General features: G+C 42.6%; 1 protein-coding gene across 2 annotated transcripts in view; it reads left to right on the forward strand.

Moving 5' to 3' along the window:
• Window positions 1-919: 919 nt before the first annotated feature.
• LOC311110901 (serine/threonine-protein phosphatase 2A 56 kDa regulatory subunit delta isoform-like) overlaps window positions 920-25,204 on the forward strand; it is a 50,432-nt gene continuing 26,147 nt past the window's right edge. The window contains exons 1-3 of one of the 2 annotated variants that reach the window (XM_084153528.1): window positions 920-1,029; window positions 2,101-2,184; window positions 7,164-7,341. In XM_084153528.1, coding sequence (XP_084009654.1) covers window positions 1,003-1,029; window positions 2,101-2,184; window positions 7,164-7,341 — 289 coding nt within the window. In that variant the 5' untranslated portion in view covers window positions 920-1,002. The remainder of the gene's footprint in view (window positions 1,030-2,100; window positions 2,185-7,163; window positions 7,342-25,204) is intronic. The other variant, XM_084153527.1, reaches the window with a different exon arrangement.

Below are 25,204 nucleotides of genomic sequence, written 5' to 3' on the forward strand. Positions count from 1 at the left end.
CAAAGATAGGACCATGCATGGTCACGGCAAAGGTGGCTCAATGTAAGGGCTGCATCTCCGTTATACTGTAGTTTACTGTTAACTATATAGCTAGTCTTCCTATTGCTGTATTTCTGAACAATGTTTCCTGATATTTTTAAGCTGAGGATTCAGGGAGGTTGCTATATTCTTTGGCCACTTGCCAGTGATAACAATCTGACAGTTAGTGTGGGCATAGTGCTATTCTGCACCCGTTGAAAGCCAGGTCTGGTGATGACTGTTTCTTTGTGCAATGTTCTGTCTGCCCATATAACAATAGCGTCGCACTGCAATCAAAACCACTGGTGGTAAGTGGCGTGGACGGGGTCAATTATTGCACTAGATTGAATAAAAATGCAATGTATTGTCAGTGAATAGATAAACATAGACATATTATAAAGTGTACGCGATTGTTTTCAATTAATTCACAATTTTGCCCTAATTATGTTGATGTAGGTTATAAGCCTAGGTAGGGATTCATTCATGAATTGTTGCTAGGTAATAAGTACATAATTTCAGCAACTCCACCAAACTGTGCTGTCTTTACCTCCACCCTAGACGGGGTCGTCACTAGTTAGCACAGCCACATTCATAATTATGGCTAAACCCCGCCCATTTCTACAATTCATATTTTAAAAATGTGATCTTAACCCGAACTTTAACCACACTGCTAACCTTATGCCTAACCCTAACCTTAAATTAAAAATCCCATTTTGACTTTGTGGCTGTGGAATCTGATTTTGTGACTCTGTTATCTAGCATTCTAGTGGAAACCCCTTGACAGGGAGTGCAATCCGCCCATCCTATAACCACCCAATGTAATAATTACAGTGGCCCGTCACTAGGCAGTATAACGTGTGACTGGCCAATGGTCTTTTTCTTGGCCTAGAAGGGCGCAGGGAGCTGAAGGTAACCGAGTGGCAGCGATCGAGTCCCGGCGAAGTCTGTCGCGGAGTCACGGTGAAAAACACCAACAGCCACAAAATGCCGAATAAAACTAAAAAGGAAAAGGTAACGTAATGATCGCAACATAATGGTAACAATCCAAATATTGTTGCCAAATATTCAGAGGAAAGCTGACCGTATCTCGTGATTGTATTTTAATTCGCCAACTAGATTTTGTATTATTATCGTAAGGCCTAGCAGAGCAGATAATTTTCCAGACCGCGCAAATGCCATCAGTAGCCAACAACATATTCAAATGTAATCTTATCAAATTGTTTACATTACCCTGAATATTACATTCTTTAAAAAATGGTTTAATGGATGTGATACCGATAGACTAGCCTAGGCATACAGCAACAATGCATTTTAACTTTTAAATAATTAATATTCTCAAATCAGTTTTTTCGTAAAATAATGTTTATTTTTAGTAATGGCATAGTCGTATTTTTATCTGAATGTGTTGTCAGAATATGAACTGCAAGCATGCACTAGTGTGAGCCTGATCTCTGATAGTAAGTTGACAGCTATAAGCTTGCATGCATTTGGTTAGACTACATTAGTCACATAAACACAATATTATCTTCAAGTTGAGAGCTACAAGTTCAATGTCTCGTTCTTCATAAGAGAATGCACTCTTGTCTTGTTACAATATGTGAAATAGCTTGCTACAATGTTTCAATATCGTCTCGCGCTTGTGTTTAGTCGTTGCTTGAGGGGATAGTAATTGCTGTTTTTTCCTCTTAAGGGGTATTTCAAGTCTATTGCTATACAGTCTGTCTTACAAATGCAACAGTCATTGCCACAAGAATGCATTCTAACTGTTTTTGAAGGTAAAGCAAATAAGGCCATTGCTACCCAGGGCCGAACTACCGCATTTGGGGCCCCAGGGCACATACCTCTGTGATTGCTTATGAGGTGTTCATATGCTATCTGGGGCCCTCCGACCTCCTTTTGGTTGGGGGCACATGTCCTGCGTGCCCTTTCGGTAATCAGGGCCATTTAACCACATAAATTACATCTCTGTGCAGTGTACAATTACTCCATAGACCAGAAGATGTGAGTTGTGTATGGTCCCATATCAATTTTGTTCTTCTTTATGAATACAGTAAGATAACTATGGCTTGTTGTCATTCACAGGAACCAACCAAATCTGCCAAAAGTAGCACTAAAAACAGTAATGCCACTAGTGGGAAAGACACAGGAACTGAAAATGCAGATGAGGTAAGATATTATTTGATTAACATGACAGTTCCAAATGGTTCTTAAACAGTATTTATTTGTTAATTTTTAGCCTGCCATTTATTTGTGAAGATGAATTGATCAAAGATTTGTGTATGACCATTAACCTATAATTAGAGTTTATTTTGAGGTATTATAAATGGTCTATTGCATAAGGGGCCTATGCATGCACCCAATGTAATTTCATTTGACACTGTATTTCCTGTTTCTTAATCTTGTTCTATGGTTCGTTTTCAATGCTACATAGATAGTATTGCATCAGTGTCAATACTTGTTCCTCGCCCTGCTTAGGCCAACATTACAGAGAGGAGCTAAACATAATGTTATGCCTTTGCATAATGACACATATGGCCAATGTCTGATCAGCCATATAGGCCTGCTGGTTCAGTTCACTCACAGCAGCTCCTTGGGAACATTGTTAAGGGGCCATTATGATGCTTGAGTTGGATCCAGACTCCAGCCGTTTTATCAGGAAGGGAGCGGCTGTCCTCTGTGTACAGACCTCTCTGTATGCAGCTGAGCTCTCTGCATAGACCACCATAGAGGCGGTAACTTCTCCATAGTTTACTCCCCAATAAAGTGTCCTTCTGTCAAAGTAGAAGTTAGACCTGCCTATTTTACATTTTGGTTTTTAAATCTAAATAAGCATTATTGAATCAGGACTCATATTTCGTTTTGGTTAGCCAACAAGCTCTGAGATGGAAAAACAGTGTGGAAGAGGTCATGCAGGTTCAGGTACCTCAGAATATGATTGATCTGGCTGTTTATGTCTGATTTGGTATGGCCAGATAAATACGATCATGCATTTTTGTAGATGACAAACACTGACCTGTTTGCATCTAAGTGTTTCAAATGGCGTTGCACTCAGTATGCAACAGATCACTGTTGTGACAGCTAGGCAGGTGTCTAGGATATAGTGCCCACAGATTACTCCTAGATAGCAATCTAGGCACATGCTTTATGGCCACCTGGATCCTCACAGAAACAATGTAGCTCTTCTTACAGTTTCAAATATATATATTTTGATCTTGCAGTGTTTTTTAATCATTATTTTTCAGTGCAGCACTAACACACCTCATTTAACTAATCAACTACCTGATTCAACTAATCCAGGGCTTAGTGATTAGTTGATAAGTTGAATCGTGTGTTAGTCCTCGGTCAGAATAAAAATGTGTGCACAAGTGGGTCCCCAGGAATAGGGTTGAAAATCTCTGATGTACAGTATAAGCCAATACTGTGTGTTGCATCACCATGTCCTGCAACTGTACACCTCATTAACATTGGCTAGACGCTGGATACCCTCCATTAGTCACTGAGTGTGGTTTGTTAACCTCTCGCGTAAGTATTAGCGTGCGTACCTTAACAAACAATAGTGTTTGCGCTCTCAAAACATCCCACAGTCCAGAGAGCGGTATTGATGACAGGAAACGCAGGGCGCTTAGGGTTTGACGTTGCGTAGGGTGAAAGGCTATTGATTGGGTCTATTTTGAGATCGGCCCAGTCATGCAAACCGGCCATCTCTGCCATGCCTTGGGCAAGCCCCAACATGTGTCGGATGGGAATGGTCCATAACATACACCATCACCACCCAGGATTTCAAAAACATGCCCAGATGTGTTAATGCACTGCATGCAGACTATGCACTCTCAAACATACATGCAATCATAAAGGTTGGGACAACAGTTTAGAAAGCAATCTTTCTTCATTTATTTTTCTTCTGGATCACTGATCGTGATAGGTGAAAGCCATAGTAAAAACGTATCCAGTCACTCCACCTATCAAAAGGTCATACCGGAAAGGAGATGGGGGGGGGGGGGGTTCTGATAAATCAGAATTAATTGCAGCACTTAATCTTTGCAGGCCAATATATAACATTTATTGCTCAGTTTGATGGGTATTTTACACTATCTGAGGATGAGTATAAAGGACTCCCCTTTGATGGTCGTGTTGTTATTCACTTTTGGATTGATCCGTTCCCGTGGCCTCGTAAGAAAGGGGAAGCTGTTTCAGCAGCTAATCAATCCTACAGATCCTCTTACTGTACTTCAGTTACTCAACCTGCACCTTTTTACAGTACTTATTTTACCCAGACCTTTTACCCAGACCTTTTAAATAGAGTGTCATTTGACACTACTATTGAGACATGGGACCATGAATGCGTTTTTAATTAAACTTCATTTCAACAGTATACTTCAGTGATTTCATTGAATGAAATACATTTTTAACATGGAGCTAAATTCCTCAGGGAATCCCTCCTGTACTCAATTAGACTGGAAATACCCCTGTAAGCATATCTGCCTGTAATGGCAGAGGGTAGAGAGGGGTTAGTGCCCAAAATGGGATGGAGAACGGGCCTTTAGGGGAACAGCGGCCTTACAAGTGATTTGTAAAGCCAACAGTGGTGTGTATTCATTGACGCCAAGGGAAGCCAGGCTTCCCCCAAAAATTGACCAAGAAAAAAACATATAAAATAATGTATTTTGTCTCTGTGTTTCAAAATGTTCCTTCAATTCTCAAGAGGCTGAATGTATCTCACCGGAGAACGCAACTGAGCGAGCGAAACAGCGCCCCTCTGTCTCTGTATGTGTAGGCCATCTATCTGATGTGGTCTGGTCATACAGAGTATGACATTGTTGCAGCCTGTAGCATTGAATGCAAGGGAAGCCAGCGAGCATTTTGGCCTCCCTTGATAAAAAGAAAAGTGTAAAATAATAGCCAATCAGCGTTGAGCTAAACTGAGTGAGCTCAACTGTGAATGGTCCTGGCGCACCAAAAAAGTGTCAAGGGAAGCCAGTTTGGATTCGATGTCACTCCTATCAAATTGCATTGAGAGCATTCGTCATTGACAGAAACAACTTGAATTGTTGCATCTCGTTGTGTTGTTGTCCTTCAGTAGCTAGCTAGCTAAAATTGTCCCTTTCCTAAATTAGCCATGGATGGAGATAGGAATTTGGACTGGTTTTACTTAATTTTCCGTATTGGCCAGTGATTATAACGGCGATTCTGATCCAACCATTAATTCATACATTGTGCCCCTGGCCTGAGAGGATGGAAGTTCAACATGTAGCCAGATGTAGAAGGCTAATGTTAACTAGCTAGCGTTGCCCATGAAAGGACGTTAGGCTAGCAAGTAAGCATTTTAGCCAGGTAGCCTAGGACAACAAGAAATAAAGGCGTGTACTGTATGACAGAGTGATAGACCGTTTCATCAACATGAAAGAGAGGAGGGTGGCATTGGCATTTGTCTACAAGTGTTTTTTTTTACTTGCATGAACACGCAAGCACACACACACACCACGCACGCACACACACAGAAATCAGTTGACAGCCACATCATATTTAGCTTACGTTGATTTAACTAAATAGTTTTTGGTATCTTTTAGTTCTCACTGTATTAGACTAAGCATAGGTGATTTGATGATGTTGAAATGGTGCTGGAATAGTGGAGGCAGCTCCTGTTTTCTTTGCGACTTGCGATAACTCTCCGTGGTTCTAAATCAATAGTTGTTTAGTGGTCCGAAAAATGTCAGAAACATTAACTTGCTTGACCGTGCTGTAGGTCATGTAACTAACTGTTTGTTACATGCAATATGCTTTGTGAACTTCACTGGACAGAGGTTGCTCTCTGGTTTTGTGATGAAAAAAAGGTGTGGTTGAATTTATCTTGCCACTGTGTCTTCTTATTGTCTTGGCCTTTAGGCCTATATATCACGGTCGCAAGGCATATGAACTAACAGGTTATAGAGCAAACAACGCAATTATCACAACACAGGTTGTAAAATGGCGTTTCTTCTGGCTTCCCCACGCATCGCTACTGAAAGCCAAGAGAGGGTAACTAATATAAAATATACATGTAATACCCCAGCACATACAGTTGAACCTCAACTGAACTGTTTCAGTATTACAAAGGAGTAGTTGACATTACTGCTGAATGGAGTGCAGTGTTACTCATGCATACTTGAGTCCAAACTAAGTACAAAGATGTGATTGTCCACTCGATTCTAGACCTTAGTCAGTCAGCGTGGACTGCATGAGAGCAGTACATTATTCAGTAAACCTATTTACAAGAGCAGCTGCATGTCCAATGACAAGCTTGTTCAAGAACATGGATATGCAAATATTTTTTTTTTAGGTTAGCATAGAACTACAATTCCCAAGAGGCATTGTAGAGGGAAAATAATAGTGATGTGAAAACCTAAATCCTTTCTTCTGGTCTGTGATTTCACATATGTAAGTTCATTACAATCCTTGAGGAGGACCTCAATTTTGTCAGGGGTTCAATGCTCTTGAGGTTTGTGATGAACTTCTATGCATGTAATCATGGACATGAAGAAAGGATTACGAATTTGATTGAATGAAATCAGGACATCACTGACTATACTACTGTATTCCCTCTAGTCTATAATGTCCCAGAGGGAAGCTTTAGAGAAAATATATATTCTTGGGACATGGAATTATAGTGTTTGTAGTGTTTGACAGAATAAAACCCCTCCACCTCTCATTCTCAACAGCATGACCAGTCATATGTTCAGGAGTCATCTCTCTGTGTGCTCCCTTTAAAACTCCAGGATAATGGTGTCATTAGACCAAGCCAACCAGAGTGTCTCTGTGGAGTCATTTACTGCTCTCTGCATGGTGAATGTAGTATGGGTTAGCAGCTAGTGAGAAACAATGTATACCGGATTGAATGGGGTTTTATCTACTAGATTGATTTACTGTGATAGTAAATGTCAATCCCAAGAAATGGAAATGATGTTTACTGAGGGAATGCAAATGGTAATCTTCTCAAATAGAAAAGTCTGTCAAGGGTTCAGGACAGATTATTAAAATTGATATGGAATATTATACATTTAGTTTGAATAAAACATCCATCTTGCATTCTATTTTCAGTGGTTCCAACCTTTCCAAGCCTCACAGAACTTAATCAAGCTCATTGTGATTTTCGTGTGTGTTGTTCACAGGCGCAGCAGCAGCAAACTGCCAGCAAGCGTCCCAGCAACAGCACCCCACCACCCACTCAGCTCAACAAGATCAAGTACTCTGGCGGGCCCCAGATCGTCAAGAAGGAGCGTCGCCAGAGTTCGTCACGATTCAACCTCGCCAAGAACAGAGAGCTGCAGAAGCTTCCTGCCCTCAAAGGTATCACCAGCTAAACCATCAGCTTCTCTGGCTGCATCCTGATTTTCCACCTTTCTCCTGAAGTGTGCTGTTCCCTTCACTCATTTTTATAATTTTTTATTATTTTAACCCCCTTTTTCTCCCCAATTTCGTCTCATCGCTGCGACTCCCCAACGGGCTCAGGAGAGGCGAAGGTGGAGTCATGCGTCCTCCGAAACATGACCCGCCTAACCACGCTCCTTAACACCCGCCAGCTTGACCCGGAAGTCAATGTGTCGGAGGAAACACAGTTCAACTGGCAACCGGGTCAGCCTGCAGGCACCCGGCCCACCACAAGGAGTCGCTAGAGCGCGATGAGCCAAGTATAAAGCCCCCCCCGGCCAAACCCTCTCCTAACCCTGAAGACGCTGGGCCAATTGTGCGCCGTCCTATGGGACTATGAGAATGAACCCGGGTCTGTAGTAATGCCTCTAGCACTGCGATGCAGTGCCTTAGACCACTGCGCCACTCGGGAGGCCCCCCCTTCACACATTTTAAAAGCATTAGCATGGTGTAAACATTGGCTGGAGGAGGTTTCCACCATTTTAAATTCACGATGGAAGGTGTGCAAGTGCAAACTTGGGGAGAAAGGTGGAGAATCGGGATCCTATTCATAGATAACCACACAGACATCCTCTATGCTCTCCCCTCGCTCCATCCAGATCTTAAAGGGGGGCTAAACTGACTGATTTAGCCTCAGTTTCAGTCATCCTCATTAGGAAACGCGACTGAGAATGACATTTGGGTCTTGGAGGTGTGCTTTGATGTGGGTGTCTCGTGTGTATGTTCGCACGTGGGAAGCATTTGTACATTCACTCTGCCAAAACAGTACACAGTTACAATCACTCAACCTTCTAGATAACTTCAAACAGTCTAACCACATATTGTGTCTGGTCAGGTATTGTGTCTGGTAATAGCCCAGACTAGCTAGCAAGCTAGCCAACTTCTTTCGCCAATTAGCTTCAGCCAGCCGGTGTGCGACCGTGGCAAAATTGGTTTAACTTTGGATAGCATATCTGTGGGGCTAGTAAGGAACTGTCAATAAATTACACAATGTAAATGGACAATATACACTGAGTGTACAAAACATTAGGAACGCCTTCCTAATATTGAGTTGCAACCCATTTTGCCCTCAGAACAACCTCAATTCGTCAGGGCACGGACTACACAAGGTATTGAAGGCGTTCCACAGGGATGCTGGCCCATGTTGACTCCAATGCTTCCCACAGTTGTGTCAATTTGGCTGGATGTCCTTTGGGTGGTGGACCATTCTTGATACACACAGGAAACTGTTGAGCGTGGAAAAACCCAGCAGCGTTGCAGTTCTTGACACACTCAAACTGGGGCCTGGCACCTACTACCATAACCCATTCAAAGGCACTTAAATATTTTGTCTTGCCCATTCACCCTCTGAATGGCACACATACACAATCCATGTCTCAATTGTATCAAGGCTTAAAAATCCTTCTTTAACCCGTCTTCTCTCCTTCATCTACACTGATTTGAAGGGGATTTAACAAGTGACATCAATAAGGGATCATAGCTTTCACCTGGATTCACCTGGTCAGTCTGTCATGGAAAGAGCAAGTGTTCCTAATGTTTTGTACACTCAGTGTATTTATATTTTTCTGTATTGACAATTTATTTAATTTTTTCATACTTACAAAAAAAACACACAGTACACCAAACTATACCTAAGCCCAGTGCACCATAACCAATACAATCCCAAAACAATAATCAACTAAACAAACCTACATTAAACAAAAAAACACAAATACATAGGGTGATTTGTTTTTTCCCTGATAATTTATATGCTACTTGATGGCCGTGATTTGCGCCCTTAAGGAAACACAAGAATCGTTCCCATATCATTTTCAGGTATATTTAAGTTAAAACTGTAACTTGGCCACTCAGGAACATTCACTTGGTAAGCAGCTCCAGTGTAGATTTGGCATTGTGTTTTAGGTTATTGTCCTGCTGAAAGGTGAATTCATCTCCCAGTGTCTGGTGGAAAGCAGACTGAACCAGGTTTTCCTCTAGGATTTTGCTTGTGTTTAGCTCCATTCGGTTTATTTTTTATTCTGAAAAACTCCCCAGTCCTCAGTGATTACAAGCATACCCATAGCATGATGCAGCCACCACTATGCTTCAAAAATATGGAGAGTGGTATTCAGTAATGTGTTAGTGTTGGATTTGCCCCAAACATAACACTTTGAGTGCTAACATTGAAAAGCTACTAACAAAGTGATATACAGTGCATTCGGAAAGTATTTAGACTCCTTCCCTTTTTCCACATTTTGTTACGTTACAGCCTTATTCTAAAATGGATTAAATGAAACAATTTCTTAATCAATCTACACACAATACCCCATAATGACAAAGTGAAAACAGGTTTTTAGACATTTTTGCAAATTTATAAAAAAATAAAAAACAGAAACACCTTATTTACATAAGTATTCAGACCCTTTGCTATGAGACTTGAAATTGAGCTCAGGTGCATCCTGTTTCCATTGATAATCCTTGATATTTCTACAACTTGATTGGAGTCCACCTGTTGTAAATTAAATTGATTGGACATGATTTGGAAAGGCACACTCCTGTCTATATAAGATCCCACAGTTGTCAGAGCAAAAACCAAGCCATGAGGTCGAAGGAATAGTCCGTAGAGCTCCAAGACAGGATTATGTCGAAGCACAGATCTGGGGAAGGGTACCAAAAAAATTCTGCACCATTGAAGGTCCCCAAGAACACAGTGGCCTCCATCATTCTTAAATGGAAAAAGTTTGGAACCACCAAGACTCTTCCTAGAGCTGGCAGCCCGGCCAAACTGAGCGATCGGGGGAGAAGGGCCTTGGTCAGGGAGGTGACCAAGAACCTGATGGTCACTCTGACAGAGCTCCAGAGTTCCTCTGTGGAGATGGGAGAACCTTCCAGAAGGACAACCATCTCTGCAGCACTCCAGCAATCAGGCCTTTATGGTAGTGTCCAGACGGAAGCCACTCCTCAGTAAAAGGCACATGACAGTCCGCATGGAGTTGGCCAAAAGGCACCTAAAGGACTCTCGGACCATGAGAAACAAGATTCTCTGGTCTGATGAAACCAACATTTAACTTTTTGGCATGTAGGAGGGTTCAACGCCAGGGTTGTGGATTCATTTCTCACGGGGGGCCAGTATGAAAATGTATGCACTCACTAACTGTAAGTCTAGAGGCAAGAATCTTAGATAACAACTTTCCATCCACATTACTAAGGCTGATGGGCCTATAATTTCAAGGTTCGGTCAGGTCTTTCAATCGCAATGCTTCAGTGAATATTTCATTCAGTATAGGGGCTAGTATACCTACAGAAGACGTGTACTACTCTACTGGTAGGCCATCTAAACCTGGTGATTTTCCGTCACTTAGCTGGGCAATAGCTTTTCTAACCTCCACCTCTGGAATGGGGGCGTCCATACACTCTGCTTGTTCTGTTGACATTTTTGGCGACCTTTAATGAACCAAATAAGTTATTATAATCTGCATCCACTGAGTTATCCTCTGACTGGTATAGACTCCATAGAAAACCTAATTAATACCCTGTGTGCCAGTAAATAACCTATTATCTTAATTCATTATGGCAGAAATAATATTACTGGCATCTCTTTTCTTCAGCTGGCTTGCCAAAAGTTTTCCTACTTTATCACTTCCTTCATAAAACGTGCTTCTCGTCCTAAAAAGGGCATATTCCGCCTTAGTGTTGTACATCTCAAGTAGCTAAAATTTTACGTCACATTTGTTTAAACAAAATCATATAATCGTTTTTTACAAGTTCTTTCTCTAATAAATGTATCTGATGTTCTAGTGTATCAGCTTTACCTATACTTTGTTTGTTTTAGGAGAAAAGCTGATCATCTTCCCCCTTACAAAGGCCTTTGAGGTTTCCCATACCATACCCAATGTTTCAGTAGAGCCCATATTCTCTCTCCAAGTGATCTCTCAAGTTCATCATCCTGTAATAACTTGTTTAAACACCACCTACTTATTTTGACTGTTTCCCCCTGTAATTCAATTTGCAATTCCACTATTTTGTGCCCAATAGAAATGAATGGTAAATAATGTATTGTGCCATTTTGGAGTCACTTTTATTGTAAATGAGAATATAATATGTTTCTAAACACTTCTACATTAATGTGAATGCTACCATGATTATGGATAGCCCTGAATAAATCGTGAATAATATAATACTGAGTGAGAAAGTTAGACGCAGAAATATCATGTTCTCAAGAGATGCTAACCTCTCACCATTACAATAACAGGGGAGGTTAGCATTCTTTGGGGGAGGCGGTATAATATTTATGCCTCTGTAACTTTCTCACTCATCATTATTCAGGATTACATTTCCTTCTGTCATATTACCAATAATCTTATTTATACTATGGAAAAACAATGGATCTTCAATGTTGGGTGCATAGGCTAAATGTTACAAAGGTTTAATTTAATCGCATGAACAATGGCATTAACACATATCACCCGACACAGATCATCCTTATACTGCTGTAGCAAGGTTACATTTAAATGTTTGTTGAAAAGTATTGCCACACCGTGCTTTCTTTTTGAGAATGAACTATGCACAATATTTCCCACCAAGTCCCTTTTCCATTTCATTATTTATGTTTCTGATAGGTGGGTCACTGTATAAATGCAATATCTACTTTATTTGTTTGAAGATAGGATAAGCATTTCCTTCTTTTCACAGGATTATGTGAGCTATTAATATTCAAAGAGATCATCTTAAAAAACATCACTAAAAATGATCAAATGAGTGGATCGCTCCATATATTCACTGTGATGTAACCTAGAAAGAAATAGGATGTAAACCCCCAAAATGGAACAAACCATAATTGCCATGTCACTAATAATCTTTTCATTTCCCCCTTTACAATTACACACCAAACAAAAAATCCTTCCCCACACATTCCATCCCTAATCCCAAGGAGCAGTAGGGCTATGCAAATCTCTGCCCTATATAACCCTCCCTGTAACCCTCCCTGTGACTAACTGCATTGATAAATTATATCTATTTTTTTAGCATTTCCAAAACAAACAAACAAAATAAGTCACATGTCTCAAGTTATAGCCCATGCATCCCTTTATTGCAACTCAAAGTTAATGTTCTATCATGCAGAAAATACAAATAAAATTAGAACACTCAAAGGATGCAGGAGAGGGTGAGAGAGGAAAACAAAATATATAGACCTATATAGCATAAGTTAGTCATATCTACCAACCCTCCATAAATCCATGCATTCCCTTTTTATTAAATGCTCAGAGCTCTTCTTTTTTTCTCATTATATTTGAATTTCTACAATTTATAGTTGGTTTGAGGTATTTAAGTCATTGAAATTTTGAGCTACTGACATTTTAAAAATATTGTCCCATGTATATTGTGTAATTTACTCATGGTCCCTAACCAGCCCCATAGGGATATCCGAAGTCAAACCAAATTTACCATGGGCATTACGATCGGGTTGCTTGCAGCTGCGCTCCAAATTGGTGATTTACTTGGGTGCTTCCAGCTGTGGGCATGTGGGCAGGATTTAAATAAACCCAACCCAAGGAAAACTGTGGGGTACCCTTAATTCTGTGAGATACAATTTCTGTGACCAAACTTATCCTATTAACACTTGTAGTCAATTTTGACACTAGAATAAATGTTTCTGACTCATATCGCTCTTTAAATGTCCCACCTGTAGTGGCTTCGATGCTCAAGCATGGACAAGCAATGTGATTATTTAGCATCTATATGAATACTTACTGGTAATTGCTTTTGTCTGCATATTTTCGTTAGATCCCTTCCACTTGCATCAGTCATGGAGAATGATGCACATTGATGTTGGCCCTTTCCTCCCAGTACTTCAAAAAGCACGACTGCATGTCTTCGCTCAAATTAATCACACAGATATACAGTGGCATCATAAAGTATTCACACCCCTTAACTTTTTCCATATTTTGTTGTGTCACAAGGTGAGATTAAAATTGATTTAATTGTCATTTTTTTTTGGCAAAGATCTACACATAATTCTCTGTAAGAAAAATTCTAACATTTGTAGAGAATGTGAATTTTGAAAACTAAGACACTGATATATCTTAATTAGATAAGTATTCAACCACCTGAGTCAATACATGTTAGAATCACTTTTGGCAGCAATTACAGCTGTGAATCTTTCTGGGTAAGTATAAGAGCTCACCATACCTGGATTGTACAATATTTGCAAAAAATATATATATATTCAAGCTCTGTCAAGTTGGTTGTTGATCATTGCTAGATAGCCATCTTCAAGTCTTGCCATAGGTTTTCAAGCAGATTTAAGTCAAAACTGTAACTCGGCCAGGTGATGATCTCTTATTGATGTCACTTGTTAAATCCACTTCAATCAGTGTAGATGAAGGGGAGGAGGCAGGTTAAATAAGGAATTTTAAGCCTTGAGACAATTGAGACATGGATTGTGTATGTGTGCTATTCAGAGGGTGAATGGGCAAGACAAAAGATTTACAGTGGCTTGCGAAAGTATTCACCCCCCTTGTCATTTTTCCTATTTTGTTGCCGTACAACCTGGAATTTAAATGGATTTTGGGGGGGTTGTATCATTTGATTTACACAACATGCCTACCACTTTGAAGATGCAAAATATTTTTTATTGTGAAACAAACAAGAAATAAGACAAAAATATATAAAACGTGAGCGTGCATAACTATTCACCTCCCCAAAGTCAATACTTTGTAGAGCCACCTTTTGCAGCAATTACAGCTTCAAATCTCTTGGGGTATGTATCTATAAGCTTGGCACATCTAGCCACTGGGATTTTTGCCCATTCTTCAAGGCAAAACTGCTCCAGCTCCTTCAAGTTGGATCGGTTCCGCTGGTGTACAGCAATCTTTAAGTCAAACCACAGATTCTCAATTGGACTGAGGTCTGGGCTTTGACTAGGCCATTCCAATACATTTAAATGTTTCCCCTTAAACCACTCAAGTGTTGCTTTAGCAGTATGCTTAGGGTCATTGTCCTGCTGGAAGGTGAACCTCCGTCCCAGTCTCAAATCTCTGGAAGACTGAAACCGGTTTCCCTCAAGAATTTCCCTGTATTTAGCACCATCCATCATTCCTTCAATTCTGACCAGTTTCCCAGTCCCTGCCGATGAAAAACATCCCCACAGCATGATGCTGCCACCACCATACTTCACTGTGGGGATGGTGTTCTCGGGGTGATGAGAGGTGTTGGGTTTGCGCCAGACATAGCATTTTCCTTGATGGCAAAAAAGCTCAATTTTAGTCTCATCTGACCAGAGTACCTTCTTCCATATGTTTGGGGAGTCTCCCACATGCCTTTTGGTGAACACCAAACGTGTTTGCTTATTTTTTTCTTTAAGCACTGGCTTTTCTCTGGCCACTCTTCCGTAAAGCCCAGCTCTGTGGAGTGTACGGCTTAAAGTGGTCCTATGGACAGATACTCCAATCTCCGCTGTGGAGCTTTGCAGCTCCTTCAGGGTTATCTTTGGTCTCTTTGTTGCCTCTCTGATTAATGACCTCCTTGCCTGGTCCGTGAGTTTTGGTGGGCAGCCCTCTCTTGGCAGGTTTGTTTTGGTGCCATATTCTTTCCATTTTTTAATAATGGATTTAATGGTGCTCCGTGGGATGTTCAAAGTTTCTGATATTTTTTTATAACCCAACCCTGATCTGTACTTCTCCACAACTTTGTCCCTGACCTGTTTGAAGAGCTCCTTGGTCTTCATGGTGCCGCTTGCTTGGTGGTGCTCTTGCTTAGTGGTGTTGCACACTCTGGGGCCTTTCAGAACAGGTGTACAGTTGAAGTCTGAAGTTTACATACACTTTAGCCAAATACATTTAAACTCAGTTTTTCACAATTCCTGACATTTAATCCTAGTAAAAATTCCCTGTTTTAGGTCAGTTAGGATCACCACTCTATTTTAAGAATGTGAAATGTCAGAATAATAGTAGAGAGAATTATTTATTTCAGCTTTTAGTTCTTTCATCACATTCCCAGTGGGTCAGAAGTTTACATACACTCAATTAGTATTTGGTAGCATTGCCTTTAAATTGTTTAACTTGAGTCAAACGTTTCGGGTAGCCTTCCACAAGCTTCCCACAATAAGTTGGGTGAATTTTGGCACATTCCTCCTGACAGAGCTGGTGTAACTGAGTCAGGTTTGTAGGCCTCCTTGCTCGCACACGCTTTTTCAGTTCTGCCCACAGGTCAGGGCTTTGTGATGGCCACAACGTTGTTGTCCTTAAGCCATTTTGCCACAACTTTGGAAGTATGCTTGGGGTCATTGTCCATTTGGAAGACCCATTTGCGACCAAGCTTTAACTTCCTGACTGACGTCTTGTGATGTTGCTTCAGTATATCCACATAATTTTCCTTCCTCATGATGCCATCTATTTTGTGAAGTGCACCAGTCCCTCCTGCAGCAAAGCACCCCCACAGCATGATGCTGCCACCCCCATGCTTCACGGTTGGTGTTCTTCGGCTTGCAAGCGTCCCCCTTTTTCCTCCAAAAATAACGATGGTCATTATGACCAAACAGTTCTATTTTTGTTTCATCAGACCAGAGGACATTTCTCCAAAAAGTACGATCTTTGTCCCCATTTGCAGTTGCAAACCGTAGTCTGGGTTTTTTATGGCGGTTTTGGAGCAGTGGCTTCTTCCTTGCTGAGCGGCCTTTCAGGTTATGTCGATATAGGACTCGTTTTACTGTGGATATAGATACTTTTGTACCTGTTTCCTCCAGCATCTTCACAAGGTCCTTTGCTGTTGTTCTGGGTTTGATTTTTACTTTTGGCACCAAAGTACGTTAATCTCTAGGAGACAGAACGCGTCTCCTTCCTGAGCGGTATGACGGCTGCGTGGTCCCATGGTGTTTATACTTGCGTACTATTGTTTGTACAGATGAACATGGAAATTGCTCCCAAGGATGAACCAGACTTGTAGAGGTCTACAATTATTTTTCTGAGGTCTTGACTGATTTCTTTTGATTTTCCCATGATGTCAAGCAAAGAGGCACTGAGTTTGAAGGTAGGCCTTGAAATACATCCACAGGTACACCTCCAATTGGCTCAAATTATGTCAATTAGCCTATCAGAAGCTTCTAAAGCCATGACATCATTTTCTGGAATTTTCCAAGCTGTTTAAAGGCACAGTCAACTTAGTGTATGTAAACTTCTGACCCATTGGAATTGTGATACAGTGAATTATAAGTGAAATAATCTGTCTGTAAACAATTGTTGGAAAAATTACTTGTGTCATGCACAAAGTAGATGTCCTAACCGACTTGCCAAAACTATAATTTGTTAACAAGAAATTTGTGGTTGAAAAACAAGTTTTAATGACTTCAACCTAAGTGTATATAAACTTCCGACTTCAACTGTATATATACTGAGATCATGTGACACTTACATTGCACACAGGTGGACTTTATTTAACTAATTATGTGACTTCTGAAGGTAATTGGTTGCACCAGATATTATTTAAGGGCTTCATAGCAAAGGGGGTGAATACATTTCCGTTATTTATTTTTTAGAGATTTTTAAAGATTTTTAATTTATTTTTCACTTCACCAATTTGGACTATTTTGTGTATGTCCATTACATGAAATCCAATTAGAAATCCAATTAAATTACAGGTTGTAATGCAACAAAATAGGAAAAACGCCAAGGTGGATGAATACTTTTGCAAGGCACTGTAAGTGCCTTTAAACGGGGTATGGTAGTAGGTGCCAGGTGCACCGGCTTGAGTGTGTCAAAAACTGCAACGCTGCTGGGTTTTTCACCCTCAACACTTTCCCGTGTGTATAAAGAATGGTCCACCACCCAAAGGACATCCAGCCTACTTGACAAAACTGTGGGAAGCATTGGAGTCAACATGGGCCAGCATCCCTGTGGAATGCTTTCAACACCTTGTAGCGTCCATGCCCCGATTGAAGGTGTTTCTAATGTTTTGTACACTCATTGTTTTAGGTTATTGTCCTGCTAAAAGGTGAATTTGTCTGGTGGAAAGTAGACTGAAGCAGATTTTCCTCTAGACTATTCCATGTATTTTTATCCTACAAAACTCTCTAGTCCTTGCCGATGATAAGCATACCCATAACATGATGCAGCCACCACCATGCTTGAAAATATGAAGAGTGGTACTCAGTGATGTGTTGGATTCTCCCCAAACATAACCCTTTGTATTCAGGACATAAAGTTAATTTATTTGCAAAAATTTTTGCAGCTTTACTTTAGTGCCTTATTGCAGACAGGATGCATGATTTGGATTATTTTTATTATGTACAGGCTTCCTTCTTTTCACTCTGTAATTTAGGTTAGTATTGTGGAGTGGCCTCATGGTGAAATCTCTGAGCGTTTTCCTTCATCTCCGGCAACTGAGTTAGGAAGGAAGTCTGTATCTTTGTAGTGTCTTGGTGTATTGATACAGCATCCATCTACCAATATGTGCCCTTCTTTGCGAGGCATTGGAAAACCTCCCTGGTCTTTGTTGTTGTTTGAAATTCACTGCTCGACTGAGGGACCTTACAGATAATTGTATGTGTGGGGTACAGAGATTTGTATTTTTGTATTAATTATGGATCCCCATTAGCTGCTGCCAAGGCACATGTGTACGTGTGTGTATAGTGTGTATGTTATCGTGTGTATGTATGCATGTGTTTGTGCCTATGTTTGTGCTGCTTCACAGTCCCCGCTGTTCCATAAGGTGTTTTTATCTGTTTTTTAAAATCTAATTTGACTACTTGCATCAGTTACTTGATGTGGAATAGAGTTCCATGTAGTCAAGGCTCTATGTAGTACTGTGCACCTTCCATAGTCTGTTCTGGACTTGGGGACTGTGAAGAGACCTCTGGTGGCATGTCTTGTGGAGTATGCATGGGTGTCCGAGCTGTGTGCCAGTAGTTCAAACAGAAAGCTTGGTGCATTCAACATGTCAATACCTCTCATAAATACAAGTAGTGATGAAGTCAATCTCTCCACTTTGAGCCAGGAGAGATTGACATGCATATTATTAATATTAGCTCTCTGTGTACATCCAAGTGCCAGCCGTGCTGCCCTATTCTGAGCCAATTGCAATTTTCCTAAGTCCTTTTTTGTGGCACCTGACCACACGACTGAACTGTAGTCCATAGATGAGGTAGTCATTCAAAAATAATGTTTAACACTATTATTGAACACAGAGTGAGTCCTTGCAACTTATTGTGACTTGTTAAGCCCATTTTTACTCCTGAACTAATTTAGGCTTGCAATAACAAAGGGGTTGAATACTTATTGACTCAAGACATTTCAGCTTTTCATTTTGTATTAATTTGTACACATTTCTAAAAATATAATTACACTTTGACATGATTGTGTATTGTGTGTAAGCCACAAAATTCAGGCTGTAACACAACTAAATGTGGAAAAAGTCAAGGTGTGTGAATGCTTTCTGAAGGCACTGTACATCAGCCTATTTTCATCAGAAAGTTTATGAAATGCTAAGTTATTGTGCATGAAGTTGGATATTATTGCTATACAATGGGATTCAAGGTACAGAAATGCCTTTTCAGTCGTATGACTCATCAGGTATGGTCTTGATGAAATGCGTACAAATTAAAATGGATGACTAATTGACTTTATTGCGTGGTACTTATTAAGTTAAAGGATCTGGCACAAAAGCTACTGTAATACCCAGGTTCTCAATGACCACCACATCCCTTTCCTTCTCTGTCTCTGTCTCTCTCATTCTTGTTTTTCACTCAGTGTCTCTCTCGCTCTGCCTGTCCCTCCTGTTGTGGCTCTGGGCTCTCCTCTCATTGAGTCATCCCTTGTCTGGCCAGGCAGACAGCCAGAGCAGAGGGATCACATGAAGGATCACAGGCAGTAATTGGATCAGCAGTGCAAGTGTCTGCACTAAGTAGGACAGCGAAACCTCGCCATAACACACCATGCAGACCGATTAGGCACGGCCTCTTCCTCACATTCACTCTCACTCTTCAATTTAGGCTTTTTGACAAATACTGTACCTGAGGATTTGCATATTGTACTTCTAGAAGATAAATGCCAAAATCTGATATAAAAATTGTCTGTTTACCAGCACATAGACCAAGTGCACAGGCTTTAGAAAAAAAACATGTTTTCTGCCAAACCAAAATGCATAGATGTAGTTTGTAGTAGATGCTTGTTTCTCAGTCAGTATCCACGTTTGGGATGGGTGTGATGGGAACAGGAAATGTCGGTACAATTTTATACATGTTGACAGACGATTTGTTCGACATGGTGGGATCTTTTTGCGTCGGTAAAATGAATTATGCAACAAATTGCGGCGGAAACTATTTATTGCGCAATTGTTGATCGAATAACCATAATGTCAAGGTAAATGTGCAGGCACACAATGCTATGTTGTGTGGTCCTCTCACTGTGACGTGGAAAAGCATGCACAGCTTAGGATACAGGGTGGTGAAAGTGCACAGTGATGAGCTACATGCTCCTTTACAATAAATATCAAGGGTCTTAATTTGTATGGTAGTGACATGATGATCGGTGCTTAGCTGGCAATTAACAAATAAAAAGGATCTTGCTCTTATCCATCTCATCATATAACCGAACCTGTCCAGAGTCCACTTTATCAGCGAACTGTGGTCTTGAGAACATGCGCGAAAACCAGATTGGGCAAGTTTGCCATTTATCGGTAGAATGAAAAATGCAATGGAAACACATTAAACTCATATTTTTTTATGTGTGCTACGTCATCACTTTCATCCGCAACAAAGTCAGTCAGATGGAAACCTCTCTGGTGAGGAAATGCACATCTTTCTCATGCAGATTTATAATATTCGCAAATTGGATGGAAACCTCTACTTCTGAGATTTTGTCACACTCTGGCTCCGGGACTGTGTGTTAGAGCCAGGGTGTATTTCATTTGGTGGTGTTGGGGATGGGTGAGTTTCATTTTGTTTGTGTTTAGTGGTGATTGGTCAATGACTCCCAATCGGAGGTAACGAGTGTCAGCTGTCGGCTCGTTATCTCTGATTGGGAGCCATATATATTCTGTGTGTTTTTCACCTTGTGTTGGTGGGTTTTTGTTCCAGTGTTCCATGTTTCCGTGTTGCTGTTAGTCTGTATCAGTATTTGAACTTCACGTATCGTCATTTGTTGTTTTCTTCGTGGTTGCTTTAAATAATAAAAGTCATCATGTTCACTCCACGCGCTGCGTATTGGTCCGCTCCTTCAGACGATCGTGACAGAAAAACCCACCATCAAAGGACCAAGCAGCGTGTCCAGGAGCCGAGGGTCTGGACATGGGAAGAGTTATTGGAAGGAAAGGGGTCATGGACTTGGGAGGAGATCCTGGATGGCATGGATCGCCGTCCATGGAGCGAAACAGTGGAGAGGCGACGGAGAGAGGAGCAACGGCGTCGGCAGAGCCAACGTCGGAAGGACGAGAGGCAACCCCAAGAAATTTTTTGGGGGGGGCACATGGCTTGGGCGACTGAGCAGCAGGAGGCTGCCACAAGGCAGATGCAGAAGGCTACCAGGTTAAGGGGGCTGACGGAGGCAGAGAAGGGGCGGATTCAGGAAGCTACCAGGTTAAGGGGGCTACTGGGAAAAGCAGGGAAGGAAGGTGTAGAGGCTCGGCGAGAGGTACTGGGGTGTGTAACCAGTCCGGTCCGGCCCGTTCCTAATCCCGAGGTACAGCCAGTAGTGTGTGTTCCCCGTACGGTACGACCTGTTCCGGCCCCTCGCACTAAGTGTACGGTGCGCGTCGCCAGCCCGGTTCGGCCTGTTCCTGCCACCCGCACCAAGTGTACGGTGCGCGTCGCCAGCCCAGCCCGGCCTGTTCCTGAGCCTCGTAGGAAGCCTACGGTGCGCGTCGCCAGCCCGGTTCGGCCTGTTCCTGCCACCCGCACCAAGTGTACGGTGCGCGTCGCCAGCCCAGCCCGACCAGTTCCGGCACCACGCATCAGGCCTACGGTGCGTCCCCAGGGCCAAGCATGCCCTGTTGCTGCTTCCCGCACTAGCCCTGAGATGCGTGTCCTCAGCCCGGTACCTCCAGTTCCGGCACCACGCATCAGGCCTACGGTGCGTCCCCAGGGTCCTGCATGCCCTGTTGCTTCTCCCCGCACTAGCCCTGAGATGCGTGTCCTCAGCCCGGTACCTCCAGTTCCGGCACCACGCACCAGGCCTACGGTGCGCCTCAGACGGCCAGAGTCTGCCGTCTGCCCAACGGGGCCTGAACTGCCCGTCTGCCCAAAGCCTGCAAAGCCGCCCGTCTGCCATGAGCCATCAGAGCCGTCCGCCAGACCGGAGCCGCTAGAGCCTTCCGCCAGACAGGATCAGCCAGAGCCTTCCGCCAGACAGGATCAGCCAGAGCCTTCTGCCAGACAGGATCAGCCAGAGCCTTCTGCCAGACAGGATCAGCCAGAGCCTTCTGCCAGACAGGATCAGCCAGAGCCTTCTGCCAGACAGGATCAGCCAGAGCCTTCCGCCAGACAGGATCAGCCAGATCCGTCAGTCGGCCATGAGCAGCCAGATCCGTCAGCCAGCCATGAGCAGCCAGATCCGTCAGCCAGCCATGAGCAGCCAGATCCGTCAGCCAGCCATGAGCAGCCAGATCCGTCAGCCAGCCATGAGCAGCCAGATCCGTCAGCCAGCCATGAGTCGTCCAGCCGGGATCCGCCAGAGTCGTCCAGCCGGGATCCGCCAGAGCCGTCCAGCCGGGATCCGCCAGAGCCGTCCAGCCGGGATCCGCCAGAGCCGTCCAGCCAGGATCCGCCAGCCAGCCAGGATCCGCCAGAGCCAGCCAGCCAGGATCCGCCATTTAGTCCGGTGCTGCCCCTTAGCTCGGTGTTGCTCCTTATCCTGGTGCTGTCCCTTATCCTGGTGCTGCCCCTTAGTCCGGTGCTGCCCCTTAGCTCGGTGCTGCTTCTTATCCTGGTGCTGTCCCTTAGTCCGGTGCTGCCCCTTAGTCCGGTGCTGCCTCTTAGTCCGGTGCTGCCCCTTAATCCAGGTGGGTTAGGTTGTAGGGTGGTCAAATGGAGGAGGCTACTAAAGCGGGTAGTGACTATGGTGGGGTGGGGACCACGACCAGTGCCAGAGCCGCCTCCGAGGAGCAACACCCACCCAGCCCTCCCCATTTTTTGGGTTAGGCGCGGTCGGAGTCCGCGCCTTTGGGGGGGGGTACTGTCACACTCTGGCTCCGGGACTGTGTGTTAGAGCCAGGGTGTATTTCATTTGGTGGTGTTGGGGATGGGTGAGTTTCATTTTGTTTGTGTTTAGTGGTGATTGGTCAATGACTCCCAATCGGAGGTAACGAGTGTCAGCTGTCGGCTCGTTATCTCTGATTGGGAGCCATATATATTCTGTGTGTTTTTCACCTTGTGTTGGTGGGTTTTTGTTCCAGTGTTCCATGTTTCCGTGTTGCTGTTAGTCTGTATCAGTATTTGAACTTCACGTATCGTCATTTGTTGTTTTCTTCGTGGTTGCTTTAAATAATAAAGTCATCATGTTCACTCCACGCGCTGCGTATTGGTCCGCTCCTTCAGACGATCGTGACAGATTTGTTGTTCAGATGTGGCTGAAGCCCTTTCCTAGTTCCATACACACTCTGCATTCAACATCTATCACATGCTTCTTGATTCAAGTTTCAAAGGTATTTGTCCCAGAGGGCAATTGGTTTTGCAGCAAGAAGCACATGACGTAAAAACATAAAAAACACATGAATCACAATGATACCGAATGCAAAGGTACATACAATGCTAGTGCATCAGTCATGGGTTGGCAGCCATCAATATGAATATAACAATACTATGATCAACATTAGCAGTAGCAATAGTAGAAAGTAGAAGGTAAGTAAAGTGCGCTATCACATTCTCAGAAACATCACGTCAACATCATCATAAAAAAACATGCTGACCAAAAACAAAACATCCAAATGCTGATTACATCATCATCAAAATCACCATCATCATCATCCCATGTAATGACAACCAAAGACAATAAAACTAGTTAGGACAGACTAACCTACCTCCTCCTCTTCCCTGTATTCAAAAGACCAATGGCCGTAGGGGTAAACTCCTAGCTGTAGTCAGAGCTGATTTATAATGCATATACTGTTGAGGATTTGTTGCTGTAGTTATTAGTTAGTATGAACTTCTATAGCCCTTTATAAGCTCTATTGATTTTCTTTATTGATCGCAAACATCTGCTTTACACTGCAGTGTTATGAAGGTGATCTCACAGAGAAAGGTCAGTGTTTGTCGGCTGTTCCCCGCCAGGGTGATTCAGCTATGGATTTTGCATTAGGACTATTTCTCCCAACAGACAGTGATATTGTCCATTGGCACTGCACTGCTATATGTTTCTGTCTAGTGCCTGAGGCTGTGTTACACATGGCCCTACACACACTCCCTCTCTCTATCCCTCTCCGCTCCTGATCAGCACATTCTGCCAAGTGTCTTGGGTATGTGACCCGTCGACCTCCACAGCAGCTTGCTTTTTCAGGAAATGTTAAAATTGGAATATCCTGGGAAATGGTATTAACCCCATTGGATGCACTGTGTGCTGCCAAGTGTTGAAGTGCTTTAGAATAAGACTGATTTATAACTGCTAATATTTTGTATGTTTAGGGGAAGAGTAGATCGCTACTTGCCACGGCATGCATATTCAAAGATCACCAAGGATTTTTAACTCTCAGACGCAAATGCATGCAGAGAATTGGTCGTTTGAGCTAGCCACTTTGAGTGCATCATAAATGTGGGCTGTGAAAGAAAAGGTAGTGAACTAGGATAACAGATGATACAGTAACTGATCCATGCTGCTGATACAGTGTTTGCTCAGAGCACCTGAGATCTCAGCCCATATAGGTCAGAGATTACATCCATAGGTGGCGTGTGAGTTTCAAGTTAGGGTTCCCAAATGTTCTGGCCCAGGACCCCATTTTGATATCAAAAACATTCCGCAACCCCACCATGTAAAAAAAAAACAAAGTTTACTTTTTTAATTGGGGCTATGACAATCTATTACAAATCAGTTTGAAAGTACTTTTGACAGTATTTCAGTCTGAAGGAAGTATGGTTTGAAGTGACTGAAATGCATCAGAAAGGTATTGGGAAGTTCAGAAGATCATCAGGCAATAATTTTGTATGATTTTCCCCCAGTCGGATTTAGTGCCTGGTCTTGTCCACTTCTAATGAGTCCTGCGTGGCTTGTGGGCATTGTAGAGGGAACAGAAGACACATACAGTGCCTTCGGAAAGTATTGAGACCCCTTGACTTTTTACACATTTTGTTACGTTACAGCCTTTTTCAAAAATTTATTAAATGTTTTTTTTCCCCTCATCAAGCTACACACAAAACCCTATAATGACAAAGCAAAAACAGGTTTTTATAAAATTTTCAACTGAAATATCACATTTACATTAGGATTCAGACCCTTTACTCAGTACTTTGTTGAAGCACCTTTGGCAGCGATTACAGCATCGAGTCTTCTTGGGTATGACGCTACAAGCTTGGCACACCTGTATTTGGGGAGTTTCTCCCATTCTTCTCTGCAGATCCTCTCAAGCTCTGTCAGGTTGGATGGGGAGCGTTGCTGCACAGCTATTTTCAGGTCTCTCCAGAGATGTTCGATCGGGTTCAAGTCCGGGCTCTGGTTAGGCCCCTCAAGGACATTCAGAGACTTGCATTGTCTTGGCTGTGTGCTTAGGGTCGTTGTCCTGTTGGAAGGTGAACCTTCGCCCCAGAGGTCCTGAGCGCTCTGGAGCAGGTTTTCATCAAGGATCTCTCTGTACTTTGCTCCGTTCATCTATGCCTCGATCCTGACTA

This window comes from Coregonus lavaretus (genome assembly GCF_964263955.1).
Source record: "Coregonus lavaretus genome assembly, chromosome: 36".
NCBI lineage: Eukaryota > Metazoa > Chordata > Actinopteri > Salmoniformes > Salmonidae > Coregonus > Coregonus lavaretus.